Below are 19,156 nucleotides of genomic sequence, written 5' to 3'. Positions count from 1 at the left end.
ATGTGTATCAGGCAATGTGGTTTAATTTATAAAATAGAAAGGTCCTGGCTGAGAATGGTTAGGGATCTTTGCCTGTACCTGGGCTAAGTTATTTAAACCATGAGCTTTCCATATCTCTAAACAGGGCCTGCATGAGATGATCTTTAAAATCCTTTCCAGCTCCAAAATTTGTTGAGTGCGGGCACCAAAAGACAGTATTTTTAATTAAATATGGAGAAAATACTCCTTTTGTTTTTGCCTTTAATTTTCTAAGTCTTCTCCTTCCTACATATCGGCCAGATTTTAGAGGGCTTAAAAAAAAAGCTTATTTCCCACCCACCCTGCCCAGACTACTTTTAGATTCCAACATGAAAACACCATGTTTAATTTGTGACATCTCTGTCTGGTCACACAAATACTGTAGAGCCCAAATTTAGCTGTGAGGCTCCACGACAGAAAAGGAAGCAAAAGAAAAGAAGTGCACAAGCGTCAGGCGCACTAATATTTGACATTTTATATGAATGAAAACACATTTAACTTTTTCATAATGCTTTCATATATGCTGTTTCTGACGATTTTGTGTAAATTTAAAAATGCTTCCCATTTTCTGCTTAAGTTCTTATTGAATGCTAATTTTATATATAACAGAAATACTTTTCAAAACTTTCAACTGACAATCAACAATTTCATTTGTTATTAAGGTCTACATTTCTAGCATGATGTTGACCATATCCAGCTTTCCAAAAATGCCTTCTGGATTGTCCGCCTTTGTAACGTTATCACTGAAGAATCTGTATCAAGCAGAATAGGCCAGGTGTTTCACAAAGTTAACTGCATGCACCTAGCATTTACTGTTGCTGTAGAAACAAAATAGCATCTCCCAGGTCCCTGTGCATAGCTAAATTTAAAAGGGTGGCACAAAATCAGTTGAGCGGATAACAGCTCACATTAAGATAAACTGCCATATCCTACTCATTAAGAAATTCAAAGTGTATAGTAGATGAAACTTTCCTACCACCCAATCATGGATGAAGACTTTAATATCAAACATCTTCTAAAGGAGCTCAGTAGACAAACTAGCTGGGAACAGTTTTTGTCTTAACATTTAAAAAAATGACAACGCTTGAATTCCCAAGTCTCTTTTATGAGCAAGTCCTCGTTAGTCTTCAAATGACATATTAATTTAGTATAAATATTGCCCAGATGTTACAATACTTTGGTGAATTAATAGGTTTTCCCCAAACCTTTACCCTCCGCTCTAATCAGTTTGAGGCATACCTGGGGATAAAAGGTTTAATGCTCTAGGGAAAACTCCCTTACAGAATGGAAGAAAACATCTACGAATCTAAAAATAGAAACCAAAAAACGGGGTGGGGTGGTAAGAGGGAAGAGTTCTACTCAGAAATGATTATGTCTTTTCATAGGGTAAAAGTGAATTAGCAATCTTCACCCTTTTGTCTTAAAAGGTCTGCACTTTTAATAATTAATGGAAGGACAACAGATATCGTCACAAAGATTATGTAAAGCAAATTATTTGAGTGTGAGTCACATTTACTAAGTGGGACACAAGCAAAAGGTGCAACAAAAATGGGCTCAAGGATTAATTTTCCTAAGTCTAGAATATTATTAACCTTCACCTAGACAGAATCGTGTCAAGCTTGAGGCCAGATAACTATGATCGAAAAGGCACTATGTAGCCATCTTGTATACCTGGACCCGAAGTGGCAAATACTCTTCACAGAGATCATCCCACAGCTCCTGCAGGTCTGAAATCTCCAAGGGATAACTGACAGGTGTCTTGTAAAGGGGTTTCAAAGACCTGTTCAGGAAACCGGAACTCACTCCATCTGCCATGATAGGGCCAGGCCTGGCTCCAGGTGGGCTGGATTTCACTGGAATGGGAAGCCTGCTCCCTCGGGGGCTCTGGATGGGTTTATAATCAAGACCTTTAATCATGCTAAGAGCCAGCTCCAGCTTGTGGTTACACATATGCTGTGCTGTCTGTTCATCTGAACAACAGTCACACTTTACAAGCTCCTTTGCACCTCTCTCTGTGTCCTCATCCTTTTGTTGTGGAGGGCTGGCCTGGACACTTGCGTCCAAAGATTCCACAGAGGATCCCGGTGTCCCTTCCTCCATGCTTTCTCCGTCTGGGGGTACCTTCGTGTTTGGTAAGTCGGGCGGCCCAACCTCAGACAACGCTGGTTCCTCAGTGCAAATGCTAGTGGACCACCGGGAAGAAGGGCCACACGAGATACTTCTGGCCACCTTGCGAGGCACTTTACAAATGGCTTCATAGTCAGAATCGGCAACTCGCAAAGCTGCACAACCACGGCATCTCCTGGGTCGGGTTCCAGGGCCTTCTGAAGCATGGCAGCTGTGCAGCTCCTGAATCTGGTCCTCATTTTCTACCCAACACTCAAAGCCTGAATAGGCAAAATCTTCCTGGAGCAACGCAGAGTACCTCACATCGGGTAAGCCGGAAATGTCAACTGTCCCATTGCCCGCCTTGGTCTCCGCGCCGGAGTCATCGTTATTCTTGCGATACATGCTAGCAATGCAGAACTTGAGGCGGTCCTTCTCCAGCAGCAGCTTCTGCAAGCGCTCAATAGAAAGGGCTTCGATCCGGGCAATGACAGTGTCGAATCTGTAGATCCGATCGAGCATGAAAGCACATTTGCTGCAAGCAAACTCGGCTTTGCCATCGCGGGAGACATCCTTGCCCAGGACGTGCGAAAGCAGAACCTGGAGGTTGAGCTTGGACGCCGTGTGGAAGATCCAGCGCCTCTGGTTTCCACACAGCTCCCGGGCACAGATCCTGCAAATCTCCTTCATCTTCCCTCCCCGCGGTGGCCGAGCTTCCCCGAGGCGGCTGCCGCTGCTCGGTATTAACTCACTGGCGCTCGGCTGCGCTCCGCCTCCCGCCTCGGTGGCCTCCGGACGGCATAGTACAACCCGGTGGGGTCCCCACCGTGCAGGGGCGCCCCTCTGCCACCCGCGCGCGGGCTCCGGGTACCACAGTGGTCAGCCCCGCCCCTCGGGGAGCGCGCGGGCGCAGAAACGCCTCGGGGGGATGCTGAGTGACAGCAGCGCCGGCCGCACTCCGAACCTGCTCCGTCGCCTCCTGCTGTCCCTCCCGCCAGCCGCCGCGTCCGCAACGTCCTCCCCTTCAGCAGGCTGGGCTCGCGGTACTCTAGCTGCCGTCAGTCGCTGACGCAAAGGCTCGGGGACCGAGGATCGGATTTCAAGATGGCGTCAGCGGCTCGGCGCCCGCGGCCACCGCAGGTTCCTCTGGGAACTGTAGTCCGGGAGGCCGCGCCCCGCTCTGCGCATGCGGGGTGGCGAGGGCGCTCCACACGCTCCAAATCGGGTCACGGCTGCTGGCAGCGGAGCACAGAACTGACTCACAGTGGGTACCTCCACCCACCCAATGGGGAGAGGGGGTACGCTGACCACTGCCAGGCCACTTTCATCTGCTGAGATTTCACTGAAAAAGCGCAGCAGTTCGCTCTTGGATCCTCCCCCCGCCCCTGCAGCATGTCCCGAGGCTCTGCACGGGGAGGAGAAAGCCGAACGCCCTCCCCCTCTCCCCACGGGTAGTGCCACGTACTCCGGATGGAACAGCCTGGCAGCGCCGCTAGGTACCGCTGCGCGCCGCCTCCCTCCCGCCTGCAGCCCCACCTCCGCTCCCTACCACGTCCCCGAGCCTGGATTAAAAAGCCCTGGGGCTGCAGAGGCGGGCGAGGACAAAGGGTTGATAAACCAGAACGGGGCAGGTAGGGCGGAGTTAAAGAGTCTCAGGTCAACCTCTCCTTTGGCTCTTGGGAGTATCTACAAGAGGACAAGTGTTTATCCCCTTGCGATGTTGGGTGTGGGTGGTGGGTTTAGCAATCGTGGATGATTAGCGCCCCGCCCCCCTTTTTTTTTACAAAAGAAATCCAGAGAGGGCACAAAGTCACATGAGAAAGAGTCCAGGAAATACCACGTCAATGCAGCTAGTTAACCAAGATTTTGAAGATAATAGAAGAGAAAATGGGCTTTTTCAAGATTGTAGACACCTGAGAGTAGATTACCATCACCGAATTCTCTTTCAGGTTCAGGTGAACTGCAGTTTTTATTTTGGGGGGTGCGGAGTGTAGACAAACGCTAGAACGAAAGACCTAGCTTCTTTGAGCCAAGAGTCCAGAGTGTCAGGGAGTGCTGCCCTCGGCGTAATTAGGGCTGAGAATTTCACTGCTTCAGTTGGCGCCCTGTCTCATTCAACACTACACAGTTGTAAGTCACCCGCCCTTGGGTATCAAACTTGGGATGCACAGAAAGACAAGGGAAGATGCTCTGGCCAGGAGGCCTCCAGGTGTGAACGTCCATGTAAAGAGTTTTCTGGGCTTTGAGAGGCATGCAGACACCAGACTGGAAGGGGAACGGCCTCAGCAATCACCTGGAGTCCCCCAGAGCAGGACACTTTCCAGTTACAATAATGCTAAATTTCACGAACAACTTCGTGATAGTATTTCTGAACCTCATCTAAAAGGGTTTGTTAAAACAGATTGCTAGTAGGACCTGCCTACTAGCGTTTTTGATGCAACTGGTCTGGAGCGGGACTCAAGTATTTGTATTGCTGATTTCCAGATCATGCTGTAGCTGCTGCCTGGGAACCACACTTCGAGAACCACTGAATTAGAACTCTCATCCACTGTATTCAGTAAAGCATCAGTCAAAAGACCAGAAATTCTGCAGATAAATGAAAAAACCCATCAGTGAAGAACTACTTAGAAAACTGCTGACTTCAGAGAACTGTATCACTATTTGGAACAAGATTCCTAAGTATTACTAGGGTCAGGATCTTTTGCACTATCTCTATTTCGATCTCTAGATTTGGGGGCCCTAGGAAGTAGCTCTTGGAACCGTAGCCACTTTCGTATTGTGTTCCCTTCATTGCAGTGTTTCTAAGAACCATTACTGGGCTAGGAGGGAGTTTCCAAGAGAAAGATGTGGAAAATCCCCATGTCTCAAACCAGTTGTGTTAGGTTTCATTGCTCTAGTTGTGATATTGGAAATGGCTGTTCTAATTACTAAAAATTATGCCAGGAAAAAAAGTGATTCCGAGAGACGAGAAAAATGCAAGAATATCAAGTCAAGCCAGTTAGTCAAGCCACAACCATGATTTATTTCACTGCGCTGCTCGGAAATCTTTAAGATGCTAGGAAGCAATCGTGCTTTGCGTTAAATACTAACACAGCATTTCCAAACACTGTTTTAAAACCAAGAGATTTCCAGTTCAACTGCACATTGCAGTAATACGGGTATCAGCAGAATCTATCTTAAAATAGTAAATATTAGAGTCTTTCAAATTAAGTTATTAAATACCCATAGCAGTTTAAGTGAAATTTAAAGTACATGTTAAATCAGTCAGCCAGTAAGCAAGAATTTATGCAAACTCATTATGTCTTTTTTCTGTCTTCAGGCAGCTTTGTTTATTGAAAGGGGAGAAAATGTGCATGCTACAATTAGAATGATTAGTAAGTTAAATGGTATTGACTTAAATTCAATAGCAGTGCAGAAAAAGTTGAAATTAGTATGTATGGGCTGACGTAGCTGAAGGGGGCGAGAGGCACTTGAGATGGGTCTTAGGATGGATGAAACAGAAGAAGGGAGTACAGAAAAAGAAAATAGAATCATCAGAAGTCTTGGGAGCTGAGTTAAATACAGTGCTAGCCTGTAGGTAAAGAGAGATGTTGGGGATTTTGTGGGACATTTGAATGTCCAGGTTTATCTACTGTATACATCTTATTCTCTATAACCGCTCAAAGACCATGTATGAAGGGTGAGCTGTAAGCTAGACACTGTGCTGTGGCGTTACATCGGCCTTGGCGACTAGAAACTGGTTAGTGTTTGGCCAATGCAAAAGAACTGGGACTTAATGTTATGGACTTGAGCAGAGCAGAGGCATGATGAAAACTTTATTTTAGGAAGTTAGCTAGGCAACAGGATGGGTTAGAGTTTCAGGCAGAGATTTTGGGATGATTATAGGAAGACCTGTTAAAAAGCCACTGCATTTATTCCTGTGTCGGGTAACAAAGGTCCACTGTAGACATATAAAGAAAGTGGTAAATATGAGAACCGTTTTTGAAGGAATGAACAGCAGGACTCGGTAATACATATGCAGAGGATAAAAGAGAGAGAATGATTAAAGATGGAGATAAGATTTTCGGTGTGAAAGACTGTTAGAAAAAAATGGTCTAAATAAGCAGAAATGTGAGAGTTAAGGAGTTCATTTGCAAAAAGATGATGGAAAACTTGATTTGAGATATGCAGAGTTTAGGTGCCCGAGAAAACGAAGTGGAACGCTTCTGCAGTCAAAGCACAGGTGGGAGAGGGGCCGAGTTTCCAGAATGAGAGGGATGGTCGACACCGTTAAGAGCTGGAGTGAGTTCAGCGTGAGAGAAAAGGCTGGCCGGATCGTTTTCAAGCTTGTTCAGAAATGTCGCTTCACCATACTTTCACATTCCATTTCAGGTTTTTGAAACCTAAAACTTGAACCACGCCATGAAGCCTTAGACGCTTACGCCTCTAAAAATCCTGTGTACCAGTTCCAAAACATTCATAGTAAAGATCCATCATTGTCCACTACCGGTAGGGTGAAGCCCAAAACCCTTAGCCTGGAATTTCATTATCTCTACAAAACAATTCTCATCTGTTTTTCAGCTTCATCTCACACCTCTTCCCCAACCCAATGGCGACAGGGTAGATTTCGGGGTACAAATGTGTTTCGTGACCTGCGTGCCCCTGCCTCCCTCTTTTCTAATCTGATGGTCAGGCCCTTTAGCATTATATTGACTCAAGAGTTTTTACAGAGCAAAGAGCAGAGACCAAAGTCAAATGCATTCCCTGACTTATAAAATTCTAAATCCACTGAGAAGATTAAGCCAGGTGTCCCAGTGGGAAGAGGAGAGAGAGAACTATCTTTGAGGTCAGTAAGAGAGGAGAAGGAGAGATTTCACTCACAGAGTTGGGGGGGGGGGGGTCAAAGAATAACCAGGACCCACCTCCATTCCTGTCAGTGCCCTGGGAAGCAGCAAAACCTGGGGGAGGAGAGGGCAGGAAAAGGCAATGGGTGACTTGGAGAGGCGGGACTGTAAGTCTATGAGTTCTGGCTCCATGAAAGAGTCCGGTAGAGCAAGCTGTTAGGGATGGTAGAACCATGCTTGCCGGGGTACGGCGCCTAGCGGTGGACCAGTGATCAGAGCAATTTCCTCGACTCTTTGGCACCTGGTAAAACCTAGGGACCTTCACCTTCACATAACTGAGAGAGCAGGGAGGAAGAAGTACCAAATGGATGAAACTGAATTCTAGCCTGATTAGGACAGGAATTCTGGGTAACATTAACTGACCTAAAGGAAGCAAAGAAATGTGATGTCTCCTGTATAACTGAATTTGTGAACTGAGTCATACCCACTACGAACCTTTTGTATGTGTTCATTGAGGCCCAGTCCTAGACACTTTCCACCTCTTTTTATTTCAATGTCATCTCATCCTTTCTCATCTTTAGACCAGTAGCTTCCCATTTATAGCTACATCCCAAAATTCTCTGAGTTCAGTTCTCCAGTAGCCGACTTCCTATTTGTATCTGCATATGTCAGAGACATCTCAAAATCACCACAGGAAAGACTGAACTCTTGATTGCCATCCTCTCCTGACCTATAATGCCCCCATCCTTCTTCCTAATTCTCTATTAGGGGTCAGCAAATGATGAACTGTGGGCTAAAGCCAGCCCCCCACCTGTTTTTGTAAATAAAGTTTTATTGGAACACAGCCATGCTGATTGCTTTATGTACTGTGTATGGCTGTTTCTATGCAACAATGGCAGACAGTTTATGTATGTCATACAAAGTCTAAACTATTTACTATCTGTCTTTTTACACAGAAAGGTTGCTAATCCCTATTCTTTGTTTTCTTCAGTGTACTTATCACAATTTGCAATTTTTTGTTTGTTTGATTACTTGGTCATTGATCTGTCTCCCTTATTAGGAATGTAAGTTCCCTAAGGGGAAGGGCTCTGCCTTTCTTACCATTTTTCCCGTAACAGCACCAAAGTCTAGCCATGGTAGGTACTCAATAAACAGTCACTGACTGGCATACATGAATGCGTGAGTGAATGAACTGTTTATTTATCTTAAAATTTTATTTCACTCTTTTACCTTAGCACCAAACTCCCATTCTCGGTTCCCCTCTAAGGACTTCATATATTGGGTAATGTTCTATAACAATTAGTTCCTTCAACTCCTTCCCCTCTACTCTCCCCTCTTCCATCATTACTCTTTCTAGAGCAGAACTCAGATAAATTACTTCCTGCGTAGGTAACCCGGAGACCTAATGACTTATCAATGAATCCCAGACTTCTTACCCTGCCATGGAAGGCCCTCTGACTCTGGCCTTACCCTTGTTCTCTAGCCTCTAATGTAAGTCCCTCTACATATATTCTTACTTCCTTACTCTGAACTTCTATCTCTCCATCTTACCTACTGAGAACATTCGCTATCGCTCCCACCTCTACCTGTCAAGATCCTATCCAACTTTCAAGTGTTTCCTTTAAGCTGCCTTTCTTCATCCACTCAAAAGACATCTTCCTCGTCTTTGAATTTCCAAAGCACTTTTGTACCTGTAGTAATCTGCGTGTCATTTCTCCATATTCCCTTCTCCCCATTAGCTGGTAAGCTCTTTAAGAGGGACCATACACGCCTTACTTATCTTGTTATCTTCTGAGGTACTTAGAACACTATGTTCCTAGATCTACGTAAATAATCCCGGAATGGATGAATGAATTGATGCCTTTTCTTTTCATCTCTTATTAAAATCATACTCAGTCCTCAAAGATCAGAATCCTTGCCGCCCACCCCAGCCCATGATGATTTTTTTCTCTACTGCCCTGTATTTTTTTCCATCAGTGACCTTACCTTCCAATTACATTGTAATTTCTAGAAGGCAGAGATGAAACCTTATACATTTGCGGTTCCTGTTCTTTCACATGCCAGTACTCTGTGCATTGTAAATGCTCAATAAATATTTGCAATGAAGATGTAAGGAAGCCCCTTTATTTTCCCCATTCCTTTGCTGCTCTGAAGGGTCAGAACTAGGATTGCCTTAGCTGGTAAGGCCTGTTCCCAACACATGTTACCAGTGAGGGTTATTATGTCTGGGAGACAGTGATGTTGAAGAGGATTTGTCAATGAGTCTCCAGCTTCAACATTCATCAGCTTAAGCAGGGGTTACAGAAAAGCTGCTCTAAAAAAAGTCTCCTTATATAGTTGCCTGGAGCTGCCTGAGCTACTAATCCCCGCAGGTTTTCAGTCTCTGCAGCAAGCCTTTAGAGCACATTCTTGCCTTAACCTACACGTCAGATCTCTCCATGGTAACGCTGGAATGTTTGCTATTTTAGGAAATACAGCGGCGCTATTACATTAGGTTCCAACAAGCCAGAAACGCAATGGCTTGAGTGTCTGCTGCTTTGTGTGAGTGGGAAGGGCCCGCCTGATTGTTTAACGCATGCCTCTCCCTAATTCTGTTGTCCCGTTTCATTTTTTTAGGCCAGCCACAGTGAAATCACACTTTAAAAAATATTGTTTCTATTATACTGGGGGGAAATGGACAGAAAAAAAAGGAAAGAAACAAAACAAGAATTCCTCTAGATTTTCCTCTGCAAGAATGTCATTTCCCTTTGCCTTCGCCCCCCTCCATGTCTGCTTTCATTTAAAGATTCTTTGAGATGAAGCTTCCACTATTTTGTAGAAGGGAATAGCATCAATAACTGGAACAATCACAGCTTTTCCCTGCATCTCTGAAGATACCTTCACTAAGGAAGAGAAAAAACGCTTCGTAAGCTTAACTTTATTTGATTTTCTGATTCCTTAGTGACAAAGATGACAGCCACATCAAAAGGCTCCTGAGCACTCTGGTCACAGCAACGAGCTGAATGGACGTGAAGGGTTGGAAGCAGTCAGTGGCGCGTCAAGTTTAGAACATTTTTTGCTGTTCTATGAAATTAATTATAAAATAGAAGTTCATAAGTACGGTGCAAGTACACTCCAGCTGAAATGGATGCTGCAGTGTTTTGGTAGGATGGAAAAAGAAAAACAGGGACGGAAAAATCAAGTCAAATAATTTTTATGGAAATTATCTTATCCGAGAGAATGAAGATGCTGCTACTGTTAATAGATGAGGATGACACCCACAGCAGAGGCCGTGTCATGTTACATTTGTGTCACAAATAGCAAGAGCTGCCACATATTACTGTATACAGAGGGGGGAGACAAAGCACCTTGTATCATTCTTTACCCCTGTGTAATTCACAGAATGGATTAGACAAAGCAATTATTAGCGGTGTCAAACCATGACTTACTGTCTCAATGGGTGGCACCAATTACTGGCTCAGTCCTCAGTCTAAACAACCCCCAAGACTGCCCTTCTTGAAAAAAGATGCAAATCATTTGCTTTTATTCCCCCTTCCTTTTTTTTTTTAGTTCTCTGTTGCCTCTAATAAGAAGTCCTTACCTTGATATTTATGGTACTTTCCAGTTATGTATTTCATTCTCCAACACTTATCATATCTTTGGTGATACCAATTATTCTCAATTTCCTAACTACGTCCCACACCACTATATATATTGTCCCCCCTGCCTAGAACGCACTCCTCCCATTTTCTGCCTCATGTGCTCAGCCTTTAAGGCCCAGGTCAAGGGTGACTTCCAGGTGAGGCTTTCTCTGACTTCCATAGGTAAACTTATTCTCTGTTATCTATGGGTCCCTTTAAGACTATGTATATAATTCATTTATCATCCTGTATTTGAGTTCTTTACGTGCCAATCTCTTATTGGACTATAAACCCTTTGAAGGCTAGGACTCCCTTGACCAGTGGTTCTACTGAGCAACTATACAATCTCCTAAAGTACATTTTATACACTCACGGGCTGTTTCTTGTTTTTATTGTCGTCACGATAATGAGTATGGGGCAAAGGGTGCTACATAACTTGCAGTGGACAGAGCATGACATTTGAATGACTTTCAACTATTCCACGGGGCACTGATGGAGGTAATAAATTGTTTACATAATCAATTTATCTGAACCTAGGACTTAATTCTGCTGTATATGTGAACACGTTAATATTCAGTGAATTTTCCATGACTCAAACTGCTCGGTAAATTAGGAGAGGGTTGTTTTCGTTTCATTTAGAAATTTACCAAGAGTTTTCACCTTGGCATCGCCACCTGCTCATTGCTGATGGCATTGCCACTTGCCATCTTTGAATTGTCAACATGACATGCTTGCATGTCATAACAACACTGATGACGTCAGACTACATGCGAAGCTGTGACGTTCGCAGTGATTTTTGATACAAGTATAAACACCTGTTTCTTTATGTCTTTACTATAGTTGTGCTCAAGGATTTACATATTAAAATGAGCACTATTTTATTCTAAATTATTCTCTTTTCATGCCTCATATGTCAGTATAGGCCTCACAGGGTTGTTTTGAGACTTAAATTAATTCGAGCTACTACTATATAAGGTATTTAGAGCAGCACCTGGCTCAAAAGGAAGTGCTACAATATGTGCTGATGTCATTACTACAGAAAAGTTGTCGAATTTCCATTGATAAATATTTTTATCAATATGTGCTTAAGAAATCCTATGAATTCACTTCTAGGTTTTATATTATAATAATGTGAACTATTTGAGTATGACTGAATGTTCCCAGGATGTACTAGAAAACGCTTTGATGTTTCTCTTTGTCGAGGAGATTGAAGGGGAACGTAATTATCACTGTGACCGGTTTGTCCTGACCCATCCCGACTTCATTGTACTCCTGAGTCGCCATAACCCAGATGGACAGCTTTGAGCTCAGTCTTCCTCTGTAAAATAGTTTTTCCTACGCACAAGGCTCACAAGTCCAGAGGGAGAACTGTGACCATTGAGCTCACTGATAAGCAACTGCTGTATTCATTGATTTTGTCTTTTGGAAGACAAAGACAGTTACAGTGTGAGTGAAGTCTGTCACATCTGACTCACTGACTGCGTCTTCACAGCTGCCACTCACTTAAGAACAGCCTTCCTCTCCTTCAGGTTGTTAATGAGGATGGTGACAATAGTTGTTGCCATGTGTTAAGGAATATGCTAGACTCCTCATATAGATTATTACTAATTTTTACAAATAAATAAATTTTACAAATAATTTTTGAACATTAGAGTTTTTTGTTTGTTTGTTTATCCTACAACTCCTCATATCTGGGATCTTTTGTTTCAGCAGCTATGAAAACTTCTTTCATTTTATTTCAGTTGTTTTTTTAAAAAACTGGTTAACAAAGGGCCATACGCTTTCTACAAAATGTCTCCACTGAGCAACGAAACATTAGGTATTTTTATCCCTGTTTTACAGAGGAGGAAACCGTACTCAGAGAGGTTATGTGACTTGTCCAAGGCCATACGTAAGAAACACGTTGACATTAGGATTCCAATTCCAAAACCCGAGCTCAATCTCCCATTCTTTCATTTCGCTCCCCTAGTTAAAATCCAGACTTTATTTTAGAGTCAGTTATCAAAGGATCAGGATTCTTTCTCTAAACTTAGACTTGCCTGCACTGTTCTTTCTATAAGTCAGTCAGAACCACCTGAGTATGGCTAAAGGTTCCCAAGATGTTACAGAAATCACTTCGCTATTTTTTTCTGTCCAGGCCATAGAGGATAAGACAGAAGCACAGTGACCAAGCCCATTTCCTTCCCCTTGGAATCTGAACACACGCTGGGAAAAGAAGGGAGTTTTCCAAGGATCAGCTGGATGCGCACTGGATGGCTGCATCCTGTGGCCAGGCCACTGGCCAGTACTTGGGGCTTCATTTTTTGTTTTCATAAGGCACAGACCCAAAGAGAGACACTAGGAAATGAGCTGTGGGAGGCTTTCCGTCCTCCCTCCACATCTGAGAGGATCTTCTGTCAGAGGACCGTGATGGCACAGATTTCCAACGTGGGTGTTCCAGCCAGTGTGCCTCGCAGTGGCGCACCACTGTGCCGAGATGTCAACCCTCGGCTCTCGACATGTTCGAAGTCGGACATGGGCGATCACCTCCACCCATGACCAGCCTCGATCACTTACTTCAGAGTACCATGGGCACAAAACCATTTCATGGAAAATAAACTTTCCATGAAAAGGTTTGAGAAACACTGTCTTAAAACGAACAGCACAATATAATCAGGTCTATAAATGTATGGAGTTTTGTAATAATAATAAAAATGAAAATAGATCTTTTTAGGTTCCAGGCAACATTAAAGAAGCTTATCAGTTTAGTATAACTGATGTGAATTGATGCATTTCTTTGTTCTGCCCACAGTGTTATTATCTTGTGTGTGTTGTACTTATCCCGTTCTAAGCATCCCTTTAGAATGGAATTTAAGTAATTTAGTTTCTTTGAAATTATCATCTTTCTGTTCTTCAAGTCTTTTCTGAAAACTGATACAAAACTAATTCCCTTCACCAGCGTTGCAAAGACTGAATTACATATAACCATTTTGGTGCTTACCAAAGACACCGATGGAAAGAAATACGTGTGCATCAATATAGCTGTGTTTGTGTATCTATTCATATAAAGCTGGAGTAACGAGAGTGATTTTGTTTCAGAAGTTACATGAGTAGTATGTCTTTCAAAGTGCTCATCTTGGGGGCTTCACACTTTTTCCAATGATGCTAGACTCAGTATAATAGAATATCGGAATTATAGGAAACATTGGAGATTATTTGGGCCAATTTTCCTGTTTTACACATATGGAAGCTGAGAAGTGATACAGTCATACAGTTAATAAAGACTCAAGATAGAAATCCAATTCTCCTAATTCCCAGCCAACTCCTTTCTGATTACAAAATGTTATAGAATCTTTTCACGAGCCTGCCAGAGCATTTCATGTATTTCAATATCCGTCTTGAAAAAAAGCCTATGAACTTTAATTTTTACCCTTATCTGTCAAATTATATGTACATACATCATTTCCTGAGTTTGTTAACCAGAGCTTTCCAAATAAAATGGAGCCACAGTCCGAGAGGTTTACGAGCGTGGCCAAGAAAGTGACTCCCTCTGCCCTTGTTGTGGCCTGAGCGCCTGGCCAGCCACTTCCAAGTGACCGCGACACAAGTAGCAAATACTACCGTTTGCTACTTGTGCCCAACAAGGGAAAGGTTGGGAAGCACTGTTTAAAGGAATTTTCATCACTGCTCTTTTTATCCTGACTCCAATCTCTGTGTATGCGAACCGACAGATTAAACCACACATATTTTGTTTTGTCACTGGTCTAAGACTTCTAAGAATACCTAGTAATTGCTTACATTGCTCGGTCACAGATATATGCTAGGGTTCCTTTAGAAAGTATCTTTTGAGTAAATTCAAAGTCAGATGGAGGAGGGAGCTCCCTCTGAGGTTACTTCCAAAAGCAACAATGTGGATTAATGCAATTCTTTTCACTGGAGTGAGGGACCTCTCTTCGATATTAGAACCACATTATACATACTACAGAGTTATAAATCATTCAGGGTGGTAGGCGAAATTCTAATGGCCCTATGATTCCCACTTCCGGGTATCCACACCTGTGTACAATCCCCACCCCTTGAGCGTGGGCAGGGCCTGTAACTCGCTTCTCACCAATAGAATACGGCAAAGGTGATGGATCATCACTACATCATCATGCTGTTATATGTCAAAAATGAAGGGATGCTGCAGATGTCATGAAGTCCCTGCTTAGCTGGCTTTAAGTTAAGCCAAAGGGCTAGCGTAGTGGTAGGCCTGGCTTAGTCAGGTAGCCGGAGGTGAGAGAAGCAACAGTCTCTCTCCTGCTCCATTTCCCGTTCCTCCTCCCTTTCCTTCCACCGCTGGGCATGAAGAAGCAAGCTGCCATCACTTCTACGGCCACACAGATGTATTCTTCCCACAACCCGAGGGAGCTCAGAAGCAGATCCTTTCTTAAATGAGCCCCCAGATGAGAAGGCGGCCCAGCTGACACCTTGGTTTCAGACTTGTGAGACCCTGAGCAGAGAAACCAGATAAGCCATTCCTGGATTTCTGACCCACAGAAGCTGTGGGCTCATAAATGTATTTGGTTTTAAGCAATTAAGTATGTAGTAATTTGTTACATGGCGATAGCTAGCTAATAGATTTATATGTTTAAAAAATAGGGCTCGTAAACGCATGAAGCAAGTGCCTCAGGAAGTATAGCCCAAGCCTCACCTGTACCTCCATGCTAGTTGGCCCCTCCAACAGATGCAGCAACTGTTGTTTTTCTTGAGAGAGCTGTTCTACAAGCTTCTCCTGGGTGGCCAGGCTCTGACTCAGTTCTTCAATCCGTCTAGATCAAAGAAACAGTAAGAACAACGATTATGGTCATGATGCTATAATTGCCTTCCATTTTCAGACCGCTCCAAAGATAGCAGGTCCAGTAGAGTAGGTTTTTAGCTTTCTTGGGTCACTGACCTCTTTGAGACTTTTCTTCAGAAAGCCATGTGTGCTCTGCTCCAGCCCCAAAAAGTCATTTACACAAATGACTTTTGGCTTACACTGTCACGGGTTCATAGACTACCTGAAGCTATAAATGGATCTACAGACCATAGGTATGTAACTCTTGGAACAAGGGCCCAGAAGTGCTTTATTTGGTTGTTATTACTGTTCTACTCAATAAACAATTCTTGGGTAACCATTACGTATACTCAACGCACTCTACCAAATACTGGGGATATAAGGTTGGAAAAGACGTGATCTCTATTCTGTAGAAACTTAAATTCTTTTGGTGTGTGTGCCAAGAGCCTGGGGAGTGGGGAGACACAACAATGTAAAAAATAACAGTAACAGAATGTAATAAGTGCCCAGTTAGCAGAGGCGTGTACCACATAGTACACTGGGTGCTGTCATGGACATACAGGAACGCAGACAAAGAAGAAGTGATTCATCTGACTTGCAGGAGTCTGGGGGATGTTCAAGAGAAAAGAAGAGCTCGAACAAAGGAAGGAAGGCAGAAAGATATGATATATTTGGAGGAAGCGTCACTGGAATGGGAGAAGGGGAAAGCCTGAAGGCAAGAGACGAGGGCTGGAGAAGAGGCTGGAAATTCAGACCAGGCTGAAGTTAAAAGACCACCTGCTGTGCTAAGTATACATACAAACCACAGGTTCCAACCAACAGTTATGCATCTTCTACTCTGTGGAAGGCATATCTTGCTATTTCTGTTTATAAGTCTTCAGAGTACTACGGATACCTGTCCTTGGAAAAAGTGCTGGGACTAGATGAACGTTTCCAATTATGACGATTATTCCCGTTAAGTGTGTAAAATAGTGGTAGCACCCTGGGAGGAAAATAGTTTGGCAGACAGGTGAGGGGTACCAGAAAGCCAAGTAGGAAACTTGTAGGCAAATTCTAAATTCATTTAGGATATGGGGATCAGAGAAGATTCGGGGATGAGAAAGAACTTTCAAAACTTACAGACGTTATACAAACGTAAGCTGTAATGGTAATTCTGATAATCCCCTGTGGTATCTGTGCTGGAACATCTCTACTTTTGTTAAGCCTCAAACTTCACTCATTCCTCTGACCCTCGGTCTCTACGGATGAGCTATTCTCCTACTTTCCAAAGCTGTTCAAGCTCCTCCGATATGAACTCCCTCAATTTATTCATCAGGTGTGTTTCCTTCCTTCCTTCTTTCCTTCCTTCCTTCCTTCCTTTTTTAGTTTAACAAGGGTTTATTGGGATACGGAAAAGAGACAAAGTCTCAGGGGACCTAGCAGGGAGATCTGAAAGGAAATACAACACCACACTGAGAATCGCGCAATGATGGATGTGTATATAAAACGAAGCAACAATATAGACTTAATTCTGTCACAAAAGCCTTCACAGAAGTAACGATGGATGCCTCAGTGAGGTTTAAGGAATGAAAAGGAGTTCACCGGCGCGCAATGATGGATGTGTATATAAAACGAAGCAACGATATAGACTTAATTCTCCGTCACAAAAGCCTTCACAGAAGTAACGACGGATGCCTCAGTGAGGTTTAAGGAATGAAAAGGAATTCACTGGGAGGGAAAAAGACAGACGTGTTCCCCAGAAGGAAGAGAGTGAGCAGAATTCTGGAGACCTGACACAGCATTCTGCTTTAATATGGAGGCGGTGAGGTTTCTGGGTTTGGATCCCAGCGAGGCCTGAAACCGTGTTTTGTAACTTTCTAAATCCCAGTTTCCTCATTTCTAAAGTATAATAATCCCTATCTCACGGGATCGTGGGGTTGTTAAGAGAATTAAGGAGGAACATAAAGTCCTCGGCTCCACTGTAGGGTCAGGGCTCAGCGAACCTCAGTCATCGTTATTGTCACTGGTTTGGCACCAGTGACGTGTGATGGTGGGGACGATCCTGGGAGAAATCAGAGATGGGATGACAAAAGGCTTCGATGGCCACATTAAGGAGAATGGAGCTTCTCTTCCGAAGACGTTGGACAGCTTGTTAAACGGCTCTGCCATGACGTGATCGGATCTGTGTCTCAAAAAAGTCACGCTGGTCAATGTGCGTGCACGGCGCTATCTTCACCTATTCAGTTAAAAGCCACCGAAGGCTTTTCGTGCCGTCAGAGTATCATGCATCTAAGAGGCTAAAGTATGTGTCAATTTGATATTGTTAGATCCTCCACTTAAAACTGCTCCGAATTGTTAGATTGGGATGGAATGGAGAGAAGTAGAACCGGAAGTAAAGGAAAAAGGAAGTGGCTGCAGTGACCCGGACGATGGCAGCCCCGACAACGGCCCAGTTACCTTTAGGAGAAAATTCAAGTGCCTGGCTATGGCATACAAAGCTGGCACAATCGGACTCCTATTCCCAAGGCGGCCTGCTTCTCACTAGTCTTCCCCAGACCCTCTGCTCTAGCTATGGGACCTATTTGTGCGTCTTGAAATACGCCCGTCCCTGTGTCTCCCCCTCCACCGTTCCCCCTCTGTGCAGAACATTTGTCTCCTCCACCCACTTCCTGCTCTTCCTTCTAACTTCCCTTCCTTCTTCAAACCTCAGCTGGGAGTTCGACTCCTCTGGGAAACTTTCGATGGCAACCTGCTCCTTTAGTTTGGACTAGGTGACAATCCTCCACGTCCCCAGAGCATCCCATGTTACTTCTACCGGAGGACTTATTAAAATCGTGTAACACATTTCTTGATGAGACAACCGGGTCTTTTCAACTCCGCGACCTTTGTGCTCGGCCCAGTGTCCGGCACGTCTCAGATGCTCAATCAACGTTTGCTGACTCAGTGAATCCACATCTCCCGCTTGCGACCGTTCTCCTTACACCTGCTTAAGGCTCCTAGTTACCAACGAATGCGTCCTGTTCATGAAAACCACTGAAGACTCAACTTGGAGAAGGAATTCTTTGGTTGTAGGAGCCATAAACTCTTAGAAATGGTGACGGTCCACTCGCTGTCAGTTCTTAAAGGGGACCAAACAGCAGGGCTGCTATATGCTCTCACAGCCTCGAGATCAAGCACAAGACAAGTAATAAACAGAGTGGTGAAAGTCACCCACCCGTCCCTCTGAGCCAGGGCCTCGGTGTATGGGTCGGGCCTGACCCTGTCTCCCGCTGCATCGGCCCCGCCCTTGGTGTCGCCCTTCAGCTTCTCCGAGAGCTCCAGGTTACACTCCTTCTCGGCTTCTGCCAGAGCTGCCATCCACGGGGCCTCGTTCTTCGCTAGCCTGGACTCCTGCAAGGAGAAGGAACTCTGAGAGGCTGCAGAGTCTTCAGCCCGGGCGGGAGCCCGAAGACACAGGGACACATGAGGACACGGGGACACGTGAGGGCACGGGGACACGCAAGGAGTCTGGGGAGGGAGGCGGGGACGGAAAGGTGAACGCAGAGGGCAGGGCAGGTGGGGAAGAGGCAGTAGGGATCCGCAGGCGTGGGCCTTCGGGGCGCCCGCTCACCTCCTGCAGAAGCTGGATCTTATTCTCCAGGAGCTCGTAAACGTGCTCCGTCTCCTGCTGTCGCTCCTCAAACTGGCGCCGGAGCTCGGCTTCATTCTGGCTGTTGAGGGTCTCCGCGTCAGCCCTGAAACCACAGAGCGTCAGGTAAGTCGGCGAGTGGACCCATTCAGGTCGTTTCACTGAGTCAGAGTCACACCGATAA

The 19,156-nt window shown here is 44.5% G+C and overlaps 1 protein-coding gene and 1 long non-coding RNA gene across 5 annotated transcripts in view; one reads left to right on the top strand and one right to left on the bottom strand.

Annotated features, from left to right (window-relative positions):
• LOC102892869 (myomegalin) overlaps positions 1–19,156 on the bottom strand; it is a 108,095-nt gene that overhangs the window by 60,984 nt on the left and 27,955 nt on the right. The window contains exons 3-5 of one of the 4 annotated variants that reach the window (XM_025052244.1): positions 18,955–19,078; positions 18,559–18,734; positions 15,240–15,357 (exon numbers count right to left, since the gene is read on the bottom strand). In XM_025052244.1, the coding sequence (XP_024908012.1) occupies positions 15,240–15,357; positions 18,559–18,734; positions 18,955–19,078 (418 nt within the window). Of the gene's footprint in view, positions 1–1,689; positions 3,137–15,239; positions 15,358–18,558; positions 18,735–18,954; positions 19,079–19,156 lie in introns of those variants that run through there. The other 3 variants (XM_025052241.1, XM_025052242.1, XM_025052243.1) reach the window with 3 other exon arrangements.
• On the top strand, positions 3,629–7,791 carry LOC112486151. Its single transcript, XR_003048656.1, has 2 exons — positions 3,629–3,755; positions 4,609–7,791. It is a non-coding gene; the product is annotated as an uncharacterized LOC112486151 (long non-coding RNA).

Source organism: Pteropus alecto, unplaced genomic scaffold (genome assembly GCF_000325575.1).
Source record: "Pteropus alecto unplaced genomic scaffold, ASM32557v1 scaffold106, whole genome shotgun sequence".
Lineage (NCBI taxonomy): Eukaryota > Metazoa > Chordata > Mammalia > Chiroptera > Pteropodidae > Pteropus > Pteropus alecto.
Note: the sequence above shows the minus strand (reverse complement) of the source record. Positions and strands in the feature narration are given on the sequence as shown.